The 19,122-nt window shown below is 37.7% G+C and overlaps 2 protein-coding genes across 3 annotated transcripts; one reads left to right on the top strand and one right to left on the bottom strand.

Moving 5' to 3' along the window:
• The first annotated feature begins 955 nt into the window (after window positions 1-955).
• On the top strand, window positions 956-18,071 carry LOC6632647 (uncharacterized). The gene is made up of 3 exons (XM_002056510.4): window positions 956-1,410; window positions 7,929-8,114; window positions 17,376-18,071. Exons 2-3 carry the CDS (start codon window positions 8,054-8,056, stop codon window positions 17,519-17,521), a joined length of 207 nt encoding a protein of 68 aa, XP_002056546.1. The 5' UTR covers window positions 956-1,410; window positions 7,929-8,053; the 3' UTR covers window positions 17,522-18,071.
• Window positions 11,191-14,213, bottom strand: LOC6632648 (protein I'm not dead yet 2). 2 transcript variants are annotated; one of them, XM_002056511.4, is made up of 13 exons: window positions 14,065-14,213; window positions 13,871-14,000; window positions 13,686-13,802; window positions 13,486-13,634; window positions 13,308-13,422; window positions 13,186-13,241; window positions 12,992-13,117; window positions 12,600-12,935; window positions 12,119-12,213; window positions 11,975-12,061; window positions 11,722-11,915; window positions 11,515-11,652; window positions 11,191-11,449 (listed from the first exon to the last, which is right to left on the bottom strand). In XM_002056511.4, the coding sequence occupies exons 1-13, from the start codon at window positions 14,070-14,072 to the stop codon at window positions 11,336-11,338; spliced, it is 1,665 nt and encodes a 554-aa protein (XP_002056547.1). In that variant the 5' UTR covers window positions 14,073-14,213; the 3' UTR covers window positions 11,191-11,335. The 2 variants fall into 2 exon arrangements, with proteins under 2 accessions (XP_002056547.1, XP_032289590.1); XM_032433699.2 differs by lacking the exons at window positions 11,191-11,449; window positions 11,515-11,652; window positions 11,722-11,915; window positions 11,975-12,061; window positions 12,119-12,213 and adding an exon at window positions 12,274-12,376.
• Window positions 18,072-19,122: the final 1,051 nt, after the last annotated feature.

Below are 19,122 nucleotides of genomic sequence, written 5' to 3'. Positions count from 1 at the left end.
CTAAGTCGACGATTAGCAACAAGAAGATTTCGTAGTCTCGTGTAAGCTTTAAGTACGCCGAAAAAAAGAAATAAGAAATCTTTCGATTGTAGAAAATATATACTAGCAAATGGAATTGATTAAACGTCATCAAGGGTATTATAGAAAAATATTTCCACAATTTAAAAATAAAGTTAATATTCATTCAAAAGACATACAGATAGCTCTTGAAGGTTTTTCTTAGTAACTTAATATATTCTTATACGTGCAAGCAATACAAATATATTTATATTAGCTGATTTTCTTGGTAAATGCAATTTCGTCTAAGTAAATAAGCTGCTAGAATACCGGCTCAAGTCCCAGTCTGAAGTATTTGTATTGCCATGTGTTAGCTGAAGGACATGGTAAAACAAATTTGTAAGAATTATGAGACATAATAAAATGAAAAATACAAATAAAAATTATAATTATTTATAATAATAATAATAATTATAATAATAATTATAATAAAAAAAATAATAATAATAATTAAAATAATAATAATAATAATAAAAGTAAAATAAAGTAAAATTATGCATAATAATATTTATTAAAACTTAAAAACTTATTTCGTTATTATTATTAAAATATTTGAAAACTGTATAGATTTTGAAACAAATACCAACTTATACAGCACTTTGACTTTGCAAATGGTTCCCAAGAGCAAAGCTCAGTCTAGGGTTGGGTAAATACAACATCCCAAAAAGCTCGCCGCGTAGTAAAAGCTTCGCTCGCTGTGTACGCGTGTGCTTGTGTGTGTGAGTGTGTGTGTATGTGTGTGTGTGTGTGTGTGTGTGTGCATGTGTGTTGCTGTGGTCCATGGGGCGCGCGCAAACTTTTCACATCTTACACCGACAATGCGAAGTTGTTTGGCAATTTTTTGGTTCATTCATCTGGCTGCCAGTGCTGGGCAATCAGTACAACAAATACCGTTAGATGGCACAGACGGAGCTGCGACGGTCGCGCATCGAACAGATTCTAACAACAAGCCAGACGACGTAGACGTGGAAGCCGCATCATTTGGCGCCACATTAAAGTGCTAAGGCCGGGTCGTGACTGTGTGTGTGTGCGTGTATTTTGCTCTATTAGTGTGCGTGTGCGTATGCGTGTGCGTGTGTGCGCGTGTATTTGATTGTGTGATTTCGCGCGCTTTTGTGTCGCCTGTTTTTACTGTTTATCTTGGCCACTGCCTTAGCCCCGGCTCGAACAAAGGCAGCTGAGCGGCAGCGTGAAAAAGGACGTCCCGTGGCCATCCAGGATTTCAACTGCGTGCTATTTGCGGGCATATTGATCAACTGTTGGCAATTAAATTCAATTACAGCTTTAATTAGGCATTTTATGGCTAACAGACAACAAAAGCTCATCACGATTTAAACCAGAGAACGGCACGGGGTAAGTGTTAGTGTTAGTGTTAGTCCCGGATCAGCTACCACCTCCATATGGCCGCATAAATCAATTATGGAGTCGCCCAAAGCCTGCCAGCTGCCAGCTGACAGCCCGGATAGATGGGCGCTCAGGCTAAACGCACTTAAACCTGTGTGCACCACAGCGTCAAACTGCCGTTTATTTATTTTATTTTATTTATTTTTTTTTTTTTTTGTGTCTTTTATTTTATAAAAGGTGCGTTCATTGTGTGCCAAAGCCACGCGAATGGTTGAAAAGGGTATCGTCGTGCTACTAGTTGTTGGCAAATGGAATTTCATTATAATGTTTAAATAGGTCCAGTACCAGCTTATCAAATTGGACTGCGTTCCAATTGAAGCCACAGACTTTACTGTGTACTTTAAATCTATTCTGTAGACAAGGAATTCGAATAGTATGTTTAATGCAAATTCAATAAGAACCTATCCCATTTGGAGTCTGGTCTGAGGTAGTCCAACAACTCTATAAAACATATAGAAAGTTTATAGTCTTTTTTAAGGGATCTTTAGTATGGAAAAAAAAATTCTTTTAAGTTTACATATTAAATATGTTCAGCATTGAAGTAAATTTAAGAATAATATAAATTGAAATTTAATTATCTTTCATATCTTAATGAAAAATTCTTAGTTAAATCTAAAGTTATGATATTTGTAGAATAAGAAAGCAGAGGGGGGATTTTAATAAATATATAAAACATATTAGTCTTTGGTTACAGTGCATTTCGTAAACGAATATTCTGTTCCAATGCATTTTTGCGTGTTCATTAGAGCCACATCAATCTCTATTCAAATACACTTCATGCCTTTCAGTTCAGTTTCAGGTTTGAGTTTAACGAAACTAAATAAAGCTGTTTTCTTTTTTTAAAGTCAGAATCCCTTATTCGCCTTTAACACATTTGCCACATCAAATATTCCCCAGAGAATTTAACATATTTCGATCAACGCCGAACTTGGGGAAAGTTAAAAGCATTTAGCATTATTTTTATGACAGACGCATTTGCATATTATGAATAAGACATTATGTTTCAATGAAATCTTTCTCTGTTTTTTATGATTTGCCATAAAAATAGGGGAAGTCCCAAAATGCTTGGCGCTTGATTTAGGAATATTATCATGGGTCAGTTATATTGTTGTGGTTCATATTTAATTGAGATGGCCTTCAGTTGGTTGGGTTATTCAAGCAAATAAAGTTGTTAGGTCTTGGATTGAATGTTGAATAGTATTTAGAGCAACATCGGCCACATTTTCCTGTCTAACTTTACCTCCTTGTGAGCCGTATAAATTTTATTATATATTCCATATAGTTCTTTGCATTCTCTTATGAACTTTTGCTTAAAATATTCGCCGCACTTCATGCATAAAATTTTCAGACACGACTCTCAGCGTTATACGCCAGCGTTTATAGTATTATAGTTGATAGTTATTTTAGTGGCTTTATGCATTAGCATAAATATCTGCAAGGGCTTTAAAGAGCTCACTTCGACTCAGAGCTGTTTCACACATGGCCAATTAATATATATTCCTGCTCGAGAAGCTGACACTAATCCTAACTGGCAGCCTGCAAAGCCGGCAAATCCCGAGTGTATACTGCAGATTAGCAGCCATTGAAATATGTCGATTAAATAGACGTAGGAAAGTGTTTAAAGGGTTTATCACAGCTCCCTTAGACCAGCCCAATTGGATTTACGTGCAGGATCAAGGTTGAAGGTGCGCCATTTTGGGCATTCTGCCAGCACACATTAATTATGTTTGAATATTTAGCTTGACAGCTGGAAGATTTATTATGCTCATCTCACATATATGTTTCAATGATAAATGGTTATGGAATATTTGAAACATGCTGACAATAACCCTTTAATATATATTCATAAGTATATAGTCTGTGTGTTCCCATATATACGTTTTTATGCTAGATAAGGATTGGCCTTTATCTCCGATCTGATAAAGTTATACACTTATATACTTCCATATCTTATAGCTTTCGAGTCAACTACTTTCTGTTGAGTCCAACTTTATCGAACTACTATAAACATACATTTATTTTATTTATTTATTTATTAATGGTCGACAAAACGAGTGTCTTCCTCATTATTCAAAAGATTGTACAATAGAATTATATGCTAAAAGCCTAGTTAAGGGATACAATTTTCTAAATAGCATCACCGACCGATGGAGGTGTTTTATTTGCCAGTCCGGCCAGCTATGCCCCTTTTCACAGCTAATTTTGTCAGTGACGCTATTAGAGCCTACATCTAAGCAGAAGGTTGTAAGTAGGAAAAAAGTGATCTCAAGTAAAATTAAAAATAATCTTAATTTGCTATATTAATAAAGAAAATACAATAAATAGGAAAAAAGAAAGTAAGAAAATTGTTAATAAAGTAAAGCAATGTAAGTTAGATAAAGAGTGTTAAGTAGATAGGACAAAGAGAAAAGTAATAGGAAATCACCGACCCGGTGTGGGAAAATTTTTCAGCCTGTCCGGCTAGCTTTTGTTGTTCTATATTAACCAACACTGGAAAATAACTAGGCACCTTACTTAAGAGCAGAGTAGTATTAACGATGGACTATATATTATTCTTTTTATTATGATGTATTATAATTTTTATGATTATAAAGTTTTATATAATTACATTTTTTCATTATATTTTGAAAACATTTCAATCCTATATCTTAGATCAAAATGATAAACAACCATTCTTAAATATTTCCATTGTCGTTTAAAATTGTCTGTTAAACATAATAGATCACATTTATAAGCATAGCGACCATTAAAAACTCGTTTTGTATTACATGCTACCTGCTATATAGTATATTTGTGTATATGTGTGTGCGAGTGTATGTGTGTGAGTGCGTGTGTGTATATGTGTTTTGCTGTTAGTGAATGCGCGACTGACTTGACTTACAATTAGGGCAATCACAAGGAATCACTGCAGATGACGAAACATGGTGGAAAACGTGCGTCTTCAAATTGATGCATTGTTTGCTTTTTTGTTGTTGTTGTTTTTTTTTAGAATTACGATGGAAATGCCGTTACCGTAACCGGGTGCCAGGCTCCATCCGGGCCAAGCACGCAAATTCAACGGCAAATGGAAAACTTTGCACCATAGAAATAATTTAGACAATGGGCCACTCGTGCGCAAATGCCATGCCTAAGCGAAATGATTGCGAATGCGAAAGAGCATGTTCTTGCTGTGTATGCGACACGGATACACACACACACACGAACACACACACACACACACAGATCCACACACTCGCACTCACACTCACGCACACTTGATGACCAATCCAAGCGGAAATAGAGGCGACAATTTTAGTGCTATTTTGTTTTTTGTTTTTTCGGTACATCATTTGGGCGTTATATGGGTGTGGCTAAGTGGAAGAGCGAACATTGAACAATCATGGCATCTCTCTATCTTGTGGCCACACTCATAACCAGCGTGTCATTGTGTCCGTTTGAGTGTTTTCCGGCTGTTCAACACATGTTCGCACCTGGCTTCAAGCACACACACCTCAACCGCATCCATGTTGAGTCCAGCAGACATGTGTCGCAGTAGGGTCGAGTCAGCTCGCACTTCTGTCCATTTAACTGGCCTCAAGGACTCGTCAGCATGCCAGCAATAAGTGGAGCAGATTGAACGCACTGATGAGTATCGCTTTCATTGCGCGCACAGCCCCAAGCGCGGCAGCCGGGACTCCAGCCTTTGCTCTGGCCAAAGCCCAGCTGCCTGTATTCCCATTCGCCGCATACTAAAAAGTTTTCCCAATGTTGTTGGGGCAATTGTGGAGTCGGGGCGCGCATATGTGTTGTGCTTCAACTATTCGCCCTGTTCATCATTTAAATGCGGTTTTCTATTAGTTTATTATGACTCGCAAATCTTTGGGCTATCCATAAATCGCATCAATTTATTCAGCTTAACTTGAATCTGCACCAACTTTCTCAATAATTTTTTCAATATTCTATACGAGTCTTAAAATCCTTTTTGTTTCAGCCCCTAAAGTTTTGGGTCCGGATTTGCGTTTGCGTTGAACTAAAGCCTTTCGGTTTTCATTGAAATCAATTTTATATTTTATTTCATTTTTTCCTTTCTCTCATACCCCTTCTAATATACCCTTGTAGAGAGTATTATAAATTTGTCGTTCTGTTGGATCCGACCATAAAAATAGCACTGTATCATATAGCTGACATAGGAACAATCGGTTGGCAACTATTAAAATTTATTCTTTGCATATGGCATTTCTTAAGTTTTTCTTATAAATTTATCTGAAACAATTACCTACATATATTTCTTCTAAATGGCTTTTTTTGTTGTGTAGTCTCTTAATCTTTCTCATAAATATTTCTCAAAACTTATCTTTTCAACTTTTATTATTTAATCTTGTTTTAAGTACCCAACGTTTTGGCGTTAGCCTAAGCTACTGCATTATAAATGACTAAAATGTAATTTTTTATTATTTATTATTAAATCTTTAAGTCTTTTTAAGCCTCAAAACTTTTTCTTAAGCAACTTTCAAATGTCTTAATCCAATCCTTGTTTTAGACAGAAAAAATGCATATCAAATATTTGACACGCCCCAAGAATCTTTTATTGCTTTCACTTTTATTAGTATTTGAAAAATGTCAAACGGCCTGTCCAGTGTCTTCAAAAGGATAAACTTTTATTAGAAATTCTCGTATACACATATATATGTCAATAGATCAAAGTGCAATTGTGAGATTTGCCCTTTTGTGCCTGTAATTGAGTTTGTTTGCGATACGTGCAAATTTTGTAAATTTATAAATCTGAACTGTAATCAAATTGCGTTTCCTTAGAAATTGCTTCGGATAGCTTTTTCATTTTATTTAAAGCAAAGTCTGAGAAATTGCTCGGTGGGCGTCGCTGGGCGCGATAATAAATCGCTTTGAGAAGCGGCAATTAGGGCTCATGGCAAAACTTTACCTGATGATTTACAGCAAAAGTACCGAAACTTTCAAACTAATAAGAGGATTACATTGAAGCAACTAACTATTATAAATCAAAAGCTGTTTAAGCTAATTGAGGCTTGTTGCTTGGTAAACCTTAATAAATTAATGAGTTCCTAGCATTCGCAATTGAAAAATATTCTGCTGAGCTTCTGCTGTGTTGTGGAAAACAAGCCAGCAGTTGACCATAAAATAGAGTCAAATGATGAGCAATTCTGAAAATGTATACATATATGTGAAAATATATAACTCTGCGGATGCCTCATTTGTAAAATAGTTGAATAATAAAGCCGCAATTCATGTGGGGCTAGCTTTAAGTGGAAATTGAAACTAGTAAAAGTGCTTTAGACGAGAGGTCACGACGAGTTGATACCCTGTGACCAGTTAACTTGAGGTACATGCTCTGAGTCCCACACTATGAAAAATTACTCTCCGATCATCCATTTTACAGAGAGCTTTTCATAATGAGCTTATTTTAAAAGTGATATTAGTTGTTTAATTGGAGGCAGTTTTATCCGATAACCAAGATCTTCGCAAAGAATTTCAGAGTATTAAAGGATATTTTCTCTTCTTTCATTTCATTATACCTTCTTTAACCAATTCTTTAATTGTTGCTAGGTATCAAAAATATAAAAAATTGACTTAACCAAAAAAAAAAACAGAAGATGAGATATGCTACAATTTAATTATTGCTCATGCGCTAAAGTCAAAGGGAACAGGCAACTTCGGGTATTGCGAATTTTTGGTTAGCAAAATTGAAGCCCCGGCACAGGTTGGACAGACACGTATGCCTGCCACGTAGGTGGCATGCAATTGGGACATTGGGATATATGTAGCACATGCTGGGCCGGGACTCATTAAACTTGCCACGCCTCGAGGCGGACAAACAATGCTGGGCTCAAATGGAGCGCAGCAAGCATTCCAAATGCAGTTCACAGAACTTGGCCCAAATGCAATTCTTGAATTGCTGCACACAAGCTCGCACGTTGGGCCCAGAAGTGCCGCAAGAGCTTGAGGTGAAAGCTTTGTGCACACGCACACACATGGAAACCCACACGAGTTGGAAGCTACTTACACTAATTACACAAATTGAACGCAATTTATTTGTTACTCCACGTCTCGCGTGCCGTTTTCGTTCTACCTGCTGCAGCACGCTCAATGTGCCGACAATTTTGTTAATATTAAATATCTACATGCATATTAATTATATGCATAATTACACAACAAGGTCGGCAGCTGTGAGCCCGTGTGTGCCTGTGTGTGTCATAATTATAAAGTGGCTGACGCAGCGTATACGCAACGTGTTTTTGGCAGTTTCGCCTGTGCCGCTTTGCCAGGCGTTTTGTGTTGTGGGCTGTGATTTTTTCTGTTGTAATTGAGCTCACACGTACACAGATACGCCGACAGACACACTTACACACACACACACCCACACACATAACCACTTGCACACACTTGAGTAGTTGCTATATAAGTACTTGTAGCCGCATTTTAATTGCAACACGGCTTGCTTTTTTCCTTCACAGCGCATAAACATAAACCTAAGCGGATCACAAAGAGCAGGCAATTCTAATATTTGAAGTTTTCTGCTGGGAGCACAACTAGATTCGCCGGAGGTTGAGCCAAACGGAAACAAAGCAAATACAACAAGATGGCGGGCGGCGGCAGGACTGCCGGCAAATACGGTTATTCAGACAACAATTATTACAGCAGTAAGTAGCTTACACGAGTGCACACACACTTGCACAACAAGGCATAAACAGTTACTGGAGAGCGCTCAAAATCTTTGGCAACTTCATTAGTTTGGCTCTGTCCATATGGCACAGTGGTTGTATGGAAATGTATACTATTTTAATTTGATTTATTTTATTTCTGGATATATTTTCTTCTTGATAATATTAATAATGCCAAATTTTTCGAATATTTTGAGAACTATTTTAGATGAATTCTGAAAAATGTATATAATTTAAAAATAAATAACAAGTGGTCACATGGTAATATGTATATTATTTATTTTATTTTTTTTGGAAATATTTTCTATTTAATAATATTTGGAAATATTGATTTAAAAAAAGCAATTTAAACTTTTTGATATTTTAGTTTGGTTGTAAAATAATATACCTTATGGATCATTTCAATCGATTGGCAATAATTCAATTGTACAAATATTTGAATAATTTTTTTTGTCATTTATAGAAATGTTTTGAGTACGATTGTGAAGCCAGTTTTCTGTGTGTTATTTTTTATATATATTTCAAATGATAATAACTCTCAATTATCTGAACACTAAATGCTCTAAAAATATGAAAAGCATTGTACATATCAGACAGTTCGAGTTTCATTTGATTTTCATTTCATTGCCATCATTTATTATATTTTTATTCAGAGTAATATATTCTATGAACGCAAATCAAACTTTTTAAGTGAATGGTTCGGTTTTTTTTTTATTTTTGTGGTACTTAAACTACTTTTTTTTACAACTCTAGACTTTAAGACCTTATCATCCACAATAATCGGAAAACCCACCATTCTTACATTATTTCTTTGATTTTTTGTGTTATCTGCTATCGCTTGGGTGTGTGTTGTATTGTCCTCCATGTTCACATCATACCCACGCACATGAATAGAGGCTTACGCTTGTGGCTATTGTCCTCATCATTGAGAGCATCAACAACAACATTTGGCAGCTTTAGTGGATCCGCCAGCCAGCGGCGACGTCTTGACGTCTGCCTTCTCGTTGTTGTTGTTGTTGTAGTTGTTGTTGTTGATGAACTGCCGCTGCGTGGCATGCCCCACAGTAATCAGTCTGGAAAAGCGTGTTTATATGTATTTCTTTTGCTTTTTTATACTTTTATTTCTTTTATTTATATTCTTATTTTTGGCCACTTACCCAGACGTGTTTTTATTACATTTCTGTTTCGTTGCGTTTCGCATTCATGTAAGCAAATGTTGCGTTGGGGAGTGTATATATATATATATATATATGTACATGTACTACAAGGAGTCTGTTTGTGCGCCTTTGTGCACTGGTTATCATTCACCAGTGGCCAGAAATGGAATTTCAAATGCAGACCAGGACTTTAGCTAAGAGACGATATAACGTAGGTAATATCTATGAAAGAGCGGCAAGAAGCTGCTGGCATGCGACTTTTTGCTGTGTTTGCATAAAGTTTTGTTTTCCTGTTGCCTCAAAAGGTCCCCTCTTAACTGAGTTGCTGCCCTTATGAACGCCTCCGGGCCACCCGCTGGCCCCACTTGTGTTTACGTGAGGCACTTTTGTTGTAGTGTTGTCTGAGCCCGGAGCTTTGTGCTTTTGTATAACTTTATCATAGTTTCTGATTGCCACAAATTGTGCGTAAATTATGTATTGTGATCTGCCCATGATATACATTTATATGCAATAAATATATATGTATGTATTACTATGTCAAATGTGCGCCGAAAATCCACAGTACAAAGACCACCTGTCAGGCGGGGCGAGTGCTGTGAGGGGCAAAAACGACCTTGTTAAAGTAAGCTCCTCGCCCGCAGTGTTGGTAAACAGCCTGAAATGCGTATAAAATAAGTTGGCAAGCTTGGCTGCGGTGACTCCCTTTGGATTTGTCAATATAATTGAAAAGAAATAACAATTTTATTAAGCTTGTCGTGATAATGGGCTGCCAAATGTTTGTTGTTATTATATTTGCCCAACAATTTACCCTGATATTTATTTAATGCTTACAAATTTAATTTGACTTCGATTTTGGTTGCTCTGACTAAGTGAATACCAAGTGTGAAAACATTTTCAAATTTTCCCAACTTTTGTTGACCGAAGAATTTAGAGAAAAATGATTTTTGGTTGAGTAGATAGTTTCCTATCTAAGCATATATAATTCCTCCTTAGCTCCGTCGGGGAAAACCACACATGTCGGATATACAATCAAGCCCGAGGTCTTGGCGTTAAGCCGGAGTAAGGCTAAGTGTCCATAGGGTTGGCAATATTCCAGCCATGGCCTAAAGAGTTAACCAAGTTATTAACACACACGCACACCCACACCCAAACACAAGAACTTTGAAATGCTTGTCAAACACATTGCCTTGCTGCCAACATAGCCACAATTGCTTTCGGAGGCGTGCTGACCGGCAGACGATAGGCCAAGCTTATAGAAGGCCTAAAAGGCAGAGTGCGCAGCAATGGATGTTGCTGAAAAGCCAGCGGCTGCGGCAAGTGTAGATAAATGTTATACAAAGGGCACAATCCAATAGGAAGTATGCCTTATTTGATTACCGTTTTACAGAGTGTGGGTTGCTTGTTAAACTTGTATTCCAATAACCAATTTATATTAGAATTCCTTTAGCTAACTGAGCAGGAAAGCTGCAGGTGGTTCAAACCCTAGACTAGTGTATGTACTGTTGTCTTAGTTAAAGGCTACAGTAATATGTGCTATTAGGAGAAACATGTTCGATTTAATAGAATAATTATTAATCATAGATTAAACCTTAAAAACCAAAATAATCAAATTTTTTTGTTGTATGATGGCAGCAAGTTTGCCCCAGCAATGATACTTAATACCGATACAAATTGAATAAAACTCGTTATATATTTTATATATCACTTTAAGCATTAAATAAAAGTTGGTAGAAGGTTTAGGGTGTCCTTAAATCGGACACTCCCAGCTGGGCATATATTATGTTTTGAGTTATCTGCAAGGCTATTTCCAGATTTCAATTTGGTATGTAAACAATAGAATATGCCCAGATTTAACCGAAATAATTTCCATTTTTCCTTGTTCTTTAAATGCTATAGTGCATTTCTTAACATTCATTGCGAAACTTTTTTCGTTTTTATATACAGGAGAAAAGAAACAAAATAAAATATTAATTACATTTTTTCATGTTGAAGAGCTAGTGAAATCTTAAATCGTCTCTTCTAACATTCCTGGTTTTAACGACTCTATAAATCATCTGGGAATTTTTTGGTGCCGGGATAGACAACGTAACCCAAGGTCAGCGCGTTCACCCAGAGCAAAAGGAAGGACCAAATCGTTGGCAATATTCCAGCGATAGCCTAGAGAAGCGAACAGAAGTTAGTAGTAGACCTGAAAACTTGAATGTTTCTGTACTTGTTCTCACCAAATACTTTGTCTTGATGAAAGCATATCCACAAATAATAGCATTAGGCGGAGTGCTGACCGGCAGATGGTATGCCGTGCTAATGGCCAGAGCGGAGGGCAGGGTCAGCAGCAATGGATGCGTTTTAATACTGATGGCCTGTGTGGCAGGGAAAGCATGGGTACGGGTAACACACGAAAGTATCTTTAAACATTTTGCTAGAATTACCATTTCACTGAATATGGGTATGAGGATGTTGCAAATGGCCACGTTGGAGGCGAAGGCAGTGCAGAAAAGACTTATCAGAATGCAGACGCCAATTGTGGCAAAGGTTGGAAGTGATTTAATGAATGACATTTTTTCGCCCAACATCTTGGCCATGCCGCTGCGTTTGCTGCCCTCGGCCAGAGCAAAGCCGCCACCTAAACAGGGAAGTACAGTAGTAACTTCATATGTACGCCAGTCTAGTAGTTTAGCTTACCGAGCAAAAAGCACAGGCCCCACGGTGTGTGCTTTTGTATGTACACCCAGGAGAGGCAAGCGTCCATGGTGCGGCCCGTGAAGGGTGCTGTCAGGAGTAGATATATTAGACGAGGCGCTTCCGAGCTAAGATTGGCAAACTTACCTTTACCGCAGCAGTACTTAAAGAACGTATACTGTGTGGGCAGGGCAAACAAGAGGACAACCGACAGCATGACTGGCGTCGAGCTGCCTATGGCCCTAGGTGGATGCAACAGTCGACCATTAGTGAGGAACAATGGACAAAACTAGAGTACTCTAGTCGGTAGTGTCCGATTAGGAGATATTCCGAATTCGGGCCAAGCTGCCGGAAAAGCTGCATACAAAGTCTGGTGTTTGTGGCTCTAACAATTTTCGAGATATGCTGAAAGAAGCATATCTCAAAATCGATATTTATCGCTTAAAATGAAAATGGAAACAGATTTCAATTTAAAATATGACAAACACGATCTGCGCGTGATATACAAGAATATATATTATACACAGACCGAACGACTCGGCGTTCTGTGTGACCTTTTCTTAAATGGATTTTTTAAGGATTCGGCGTATTAAATGAATATATATATAGAATAAAATTTGACACTCACTTGGCGTTAAGAAAATCACCCCAGCCCATTACGAATCCGGGCTTCTTGAAGAAGAGCAATAGAATCATGAAGACAAATAGTATGGCCACCTGAATCTCATGGCATGTCATGGGACCCAGCTCCTTAAAACGCTGGACGACCACCTGTTTCACCACATCCTTATTTTCAGAGCCGCGCTTTATCTGCTGGCCGATGTTGCTGTTCGGTCGACACAGGCCCATGTGCGTTACTTGCAGTGAAAAGTACAAGAGAATCACATTGACGAACACAACCAGCGGAATCGCATACATCATAAACTTGGGAAAGTCCACCTTTTCCTGGGAGTTGGGAAAGCGACTGCAAACAGCTCTACATTAACTCAACTATTCCCCCAAATTGATAGTGTCGCTTACGTGTCGTATAGACCCTTAAAGGTGAGATTTGTTCCCGTGCCAATGAGCGTGCCGCAGCCCCCAATTGTGGCCGCATAGGCAATGCCGAAATAGAATGCCATCGATATTATGGAGGGATGCGGTGGACTAAGCAAAACGGAATCAGATTAAACTCTTGTCTAATACACATAGAATAAGGTGTTTGTGGTACTCACTCGCCCTCCTCCATGGGCTGCTCCTCTTGTGTCATGCTGACTTGAAATATATTTTGCTATATAAAATATTAGATTTCGATTGATCTGTGAAATAGTTTGAACATTTGTCTAATATCACTTACGGCTTCCATTTCCATGAGCACAGCCTTAACAATGGGGCACATCATGGCAGTAGCTGCCGAATTTGATATCCAAAGCGATATAAAGCAGGTGACCGCAACGAGACCTAAATGCAAACTGGAAGAAGGGGGACAATCACACAGCTCCATTTGATAGACCTCGATTCATCTGAACCCTTACCGTCTGGGACTGCAGCCAACCAATAGAATTGTACCCAGCGCGATGCGCTGATGCAGATTGCTGTACTCCACGGCCAGAGCAACAATGAGACCACCCAAAAACATAACTAAGGTATCCGTAAAGAACAGCTGGCATACATCAAAGGAGCTCTAAATGAAGTAGTTAATCACAGATCGTATCTGATGCAGTTCCCTACCCACCATTATGCTGAACAGCGGCAGAAAGACCACCGGAAATATGGATGTCAGATAGAGTGGGATGCATTCTGTTATCCAGAAGAGCGCCATGTTCAGCACCAGATACATGCACTTGTACTCCTAATGAATGGAGACAGGGACAGAGGGAGATAGCATCTAGGTGGGCCAAATCATGTTCGCCAACTTACTGGTGACTGTATGCTAAAGGCATAAAACAAAACAGGCAAGGTAACCAATGGAATGATGATAGTCCCCTTGCCCCTCCAATGAAGCTTGCAGCATTGCTTCAAGCTTCTCCCAGTCGAGATTTTCTCCTCGCTGCGCGCAGGAAAATGGCGAATACATTTGAGGAATATTTAATTGCACTCTATACTATACTCACTCGGCCATTGTTAGCTCTGTTGCCTTTTAATTTGTATATTGAATTTGTACGCACTGTAATTTATAATAAAAATAAACGAACAATACAACTATACTCTGATTTAACTACGCTGCATCATAAATTTGATCTAATTTGAAAAACAAGTTTTCAGGCAAGGCCAACTTGGAGTTCATTTGAAAGCGTACGAGAGATCGAGAAATGTTGTAGTTAAGAATCTTGTTAGCATGGCACAGAGTTAACAATTATACTTTGGCCTTTGACTAGCACAAGTCTAGGATTTTAAACTGCAACCTTGCCGAGTTCATTTGGACAGCTCATTTGCCGAAAATAGCCCAAGGACTTGATTCTGTAATAAGCTCTATTCTCCTTCTGCCGACCCAAATATGGCTTTCGCGTTTATTGTTTGGCATGCAAAACTACAACTGTGCCCGGCCATGCCCACAGGCTGTTGCATATTTGATGCTAAATCTGGAGCCGGCAACGCTTTGAAGTTATATAATTGACAATTTCCTTTCTGCACTTACCACCCCAACAGCGAAGTCCTGGTAAGGTATATTGAAATTAAAGCGTATGTCCTAGCAGACAGGCATTAAAGCCAAAGCCAAGCAGAGGAAGCCCAGAAGCTGAGGGGCTGGAGTCAGAAAAATGTTCGTGAACACAGAAGCAGAAGCTACGCAACCTAATCCAAGTTGACTCTCCCCCTGCACAGGATGTGTATATATGTACTTTTATATATATATTTGCTTGTTTGTAAAAAGCTTCAATCAGAACAAATCACGTTGAGCTGTTTGAGCAGAAATTCTCAAATGCAGGGCTCGCACTCACCACCAAAAACAGAATTATTATTACGACAAATATCGGCCGCATCCATAATAACAATACAAATAGGTTTATTGACCGTATCCGCTGGCAGAAACAATAAACGAAATTTAATACAAAAATCTATGGCCTCCATGGGGATAGAATATCTAAAATGTTGACACACGGCCCATTTGCCCCATTTACTCGCACTCCGTAAATCTCAATAATTCACGGTTTGTTTCTTTCGTATGCCAATTCGCATTTAGATTTCAATATTTGTGTCTTGTGCTTGTTTCTTGCATATAGCATAACGCAGCCCTGCATTTGATATTTCTATCTATTTTTTTTCTATTTCACAATTTGCGTTTTGACAGCTCAATTTTTGTGTCTATTTTTTGCTGGATATCCCATAAATTATTTTACAGTTTTTGTTGGGAGGCGTTTTGTGCAGCTTTTCATAGTTTCACAAACTTTTTGGGGTCTTCAGTAAAAAACAATAAAAAAGCAGAAAATTATTTAAATGTTTTCACACAATCTGCAAAGCCATGCAACAACGAGCAGAGCCCGAAATCGAGAACACAATATATATTTCCGTAAGGAGACATTTCTGGCCTCACAATGTGTATATACTGATCAGAAATTTCCTATATATTCTCGGTCTTTATCAACAGCCGAGTCGCTGTGGCCTTCTCGCAATGTCCACCTGTGTTTTATAAGTAGAAGGAATCTGGATTTCCATGAAATTCTTTCCGTCTTTCAATCTAAATCTGCCAAGGATATTCGTTTGTTTTATTTTTTTTTCTGCTGCTAAAGTTCTAGCTCAGATTTAGCTGAACTTAAAGCCTGTACATTTTAATTTCAAACTCGCATTTGTTTTAATTATCTTTCCAAGTGGCTTGCCTTTAAAACTTTGACAAAATATTATTTTAGGCGTCGCGACATTTTTGAATTGTAATTTATGAATATTTTTGGTTTTCTTGCCAAGCGAGGCCAGAGCAGATCCTACAGTTCCGCATACTTTTTATATCTATAGTAAAGCTCGTATTTTTAATACTGATACTAATTCCTTATTAGTTCTTATATATATATGTAAAATGTAAAATATTTGTTAAATTTGTTTGTAACAGTTTCATATTTTATTTATTGAAAATATTGCATGTCATACGATATATGAAAATATATGCAAGCTGCGGGCCGAAATTGGCATCTACCAAGATTTGGTGCCAAAGTTACTTTCGCTTTGGTGCCGTGTCTTACGTGCAAAGATATTTATTTGAGCAGAATACATACATACATAGAGATAATATTAATGCACATAATTCAAAGCAGCTTTTGGGCAAGAAAAAGTTGCCTACATTTGGGGGCAGGTTGAGAAAAAATCCAAGAACATGCTTAAAGGACACTTGACGACAGACAAGCACATTAACCACGCCATTTGATTTCAATTTATTAGGCCACACAGTCATCAGATCGTTAAAAGGCGACTCGAGTTCAACTTACCGACGTCATTTAAGCCATCTAATTAACAGATCCACACAACGGCTGCCCGGCCCCGACCAATGCCCGGCGACACTTTGGCTGACTGTATAAACGATTTTAATTTTCGCAAGATATTCTGCTGGAGAAGGGCGAATCCTTCATCGATTATGTGTTAAATTACGCAGAGAGCAAGCATCTGGCTAAATGGGGCGCACGGAAAAAAGCGGCCGTCATTTGCCAAAAGGCGGAGCCAAGAAATATCTGCGCACATATGTTTATATTGTATTACGTTTATAAAGCTAATCAAATTGAATGCAAGTGAAGCGAAATTTCATCAAAACTTGCTTATTGAACATCTGGCTCTTCTTCGTAATACAAGCTCGAAGACTCAATTCACTTATAAAGAAAATACTTACTTAGCAAAAAGAAAAAGCGGAAAACTCTTAAAATTATGCTAACTTATTTCACGGTACAAAAATACAAGACAGTGTCAAATATTGTCCACCTTTTAAAGAGCACAATAAAATATATCATTTATATACGACTTTGCGTGTCTCTTTTTGGCATTATTTTGCGCTGCAAGCTAAAAATGGCATTAATAATCCACATACAGGAATCGTAAAACTTTGATACATCTGTTACAATAAAAGCGAATTGCGAATCCAAATTTAATTTAATTTTTTATGTCCTTTGTTCTATATGTGAGTGTGCGTGTGCGAGCGTTTGTTATTTATTTTAGATGGCATGCCAGAACATGTGTACATTTATGCTTGGTTATTATTTATTTTTATAACAATGCAATTTGTCAGAATATGCGCACATATATTTTCTGTTTATCTACCACGAATATGCATGAGTCCCAGCAAACCGAATTGTTGTTATTGACACGAGCCGCCTCCAGCAGCCGTAACTAAACCCAGCAGCCACACCTCAACGCAGTCACAACGACAAATGTTGGGCAATTTGTCAGAGCCATTACGAAATCTTAATCTCTTTACATTTTGTTTATTTCGCCTCCTGTCTCTCTGCAGGTCACTCCTACAAGAGTATCAACGACGAAATCATACTGGTCAGCATCATAATGGGCATTACGATTCTCGTGCTGATTACCATTGCGCTGTGCTACATTGCGTATGAGAAATGCCACAAGAAGCGTGAATATTTTATCAATGCCTAACGGGTGCCCGCCACAGCCACAGCCACAGCAACAACAACAACAACAACAGCTGGAACTAAAAGAATAAGAACACTAAAAAAAAGGAACGACACACAAAGGGGAAAATGGCAAGGTCAAATGTCAACTGTGCTGCTGCTGCTGCAACTGCAACAATGTTGACGTTGACGATTAAGTTGGCCAACGCGAACGCTTGTTTTCAAGCCAACCGTGTTTGGCCCCAGCTTACACTACACACACACACACACACACACACACACACACACTCATACAGACCTTATACTCGCACGTACACTAAAAAATGCTGAAATTTTGCGAAGCATTTTCCCATTTTCTTACATATGCATTGTGTGTATCATTTCTTTTTTTTTTTTGGGTATTCATTGGATTTCCCTCGATTTCGAGTGCAGCCGAAACAGCGCAAAATGGCGCGCTCCCAAATTGGCATAAATATACATATAGATATATAAGTATATAGGTATATAGCTTATTCCAGTGTGCAGCAAGCACAGTGTTGCAAAATGATTTACAATTGAGTTGAGCTAGCAAAGTTTCTAGATTATTTGATAAATTCAACTTATTGTATTTAATTTAAATTTTAATATTCATAATTATTTTATTCATATTAATTCATGCAAAATTGTTAAGAAAATGTATATATATATATGACATATTCATTTCTAATTAAATTATTTTTGTTATTATTTATTTAAGAAAAATGTATTGTACCTGATTTAAATTAAAATTTAAATGCTTTTTTTATTCATATGTATTCTTGCAAAATTGTTAAGACAAATTAAATATATTAATTTCTAATTAAACTATTTTTATTATTATTTATTTAAGAAAAATGTATTTAATTTTCATAAAATGCACATTATCTTTGCAACATTATTTAAAATTGTCCACTCCACGCTGCACAACCAATTTGTGCTGCACAAAATTGTATCTATAGTTATGGACTCAAGTGCAGCTTATCTGCTTTTGATTTTAATTAAACTGGCTGCAATTTGGGTTCAATTTAAGTACATAGTATTACAATGGAAAATGCAAAATTCTTGAACTTTTCGATGGCTAACATTCATAGACCTTCGAGCCAAAAGCGAACGCTGCGCGTTTTCTGTGCTGTCGATATTGCTGATGCAGATGCCAATTTCAAGTATTGACAGCGAGGGAGCATTTAACCACCAAAGGAAAACAGACAAACCGACATACAGGCAGACAGACGGAAAGCCAAAACGAACGAACCGAGTGAAGTGAGTTTTCTTATTTGCCCGCTCTTCCTATCTCTTTTTTTTCCGCTGGCTTGAGGCTATAATAATAAAAACAGTAACGGAAACTGGTTGCAATGCACACGAACAAAGCGCGAGGAAACAATAAAAAAAAGTGTCGCATAACAATTGTCGGACAACAAAACGAGAGCTGCCGGGAGGGTTCCAGGAAGCACTCAGATAAGGGGCAGGCTGCGATGGCCAAATCAACTTGACATGAAATTAGTGGAAATTGTGCACATTAAAGTCTGTTCTTTGACCACAAAACACAAACTAAAGTTCCGGGCGTACAATCTATTGAATATAAATGTGGGCTCGCATGCCAAGGTAAGC

Source organism: Drosophila virilis, chromosome 2 (genome assembly GCF_030788295.1).
Source record: "Drosophila virilis strain 15010-1051.87 chromosome 2, Dvir_AGI_RSII-ME, whole genome shotgun sequence".
In the NCBI taxonomy this organism is placed as follows: Eukaryota; Metazoa; Arthropoda; class Insecta; order Diptera; family Drosophilidae; genus Drosophila; species Drosophila virilis.
This window is presented reverse-complemented; position numbering and strand designations above follow the sequence as displayed.

Bases quoted from the DNA above. Each gene is read 5' to 3' on its own strand.
- LOC6632647 (XM_002056510.4), top strand. From the start codon at position 8,054: ATGGCGGGCGGCGGCAGGACTGCCGGCAAATACGGTTATTCAGACAAC. The intron at 8,115-17,375 runs GTAAGTAGCTTA...GTCTCTCTGCAG, and splicing joins AGACAACAATTATTACAGCA to GTCACTCCTACAAGAGTATC.
- LOC6632648 (XM_002056511.4), bottom strand. The intron at 13,423-13,485 runs GTAAGGGTTCAG...CCCTTCTTCCAG, and splicing joins GTTGGCTGCAGTCCCAGACG to TTTGCATTTAGGTCTCGTTG. The intron at 13,242-13,307 runs GTAAGTGATATT...TATTTTATATAG, and splicing joins TGCTCATGGAAATGGAAGCC to CAAAATATATTTCAAGTCAG.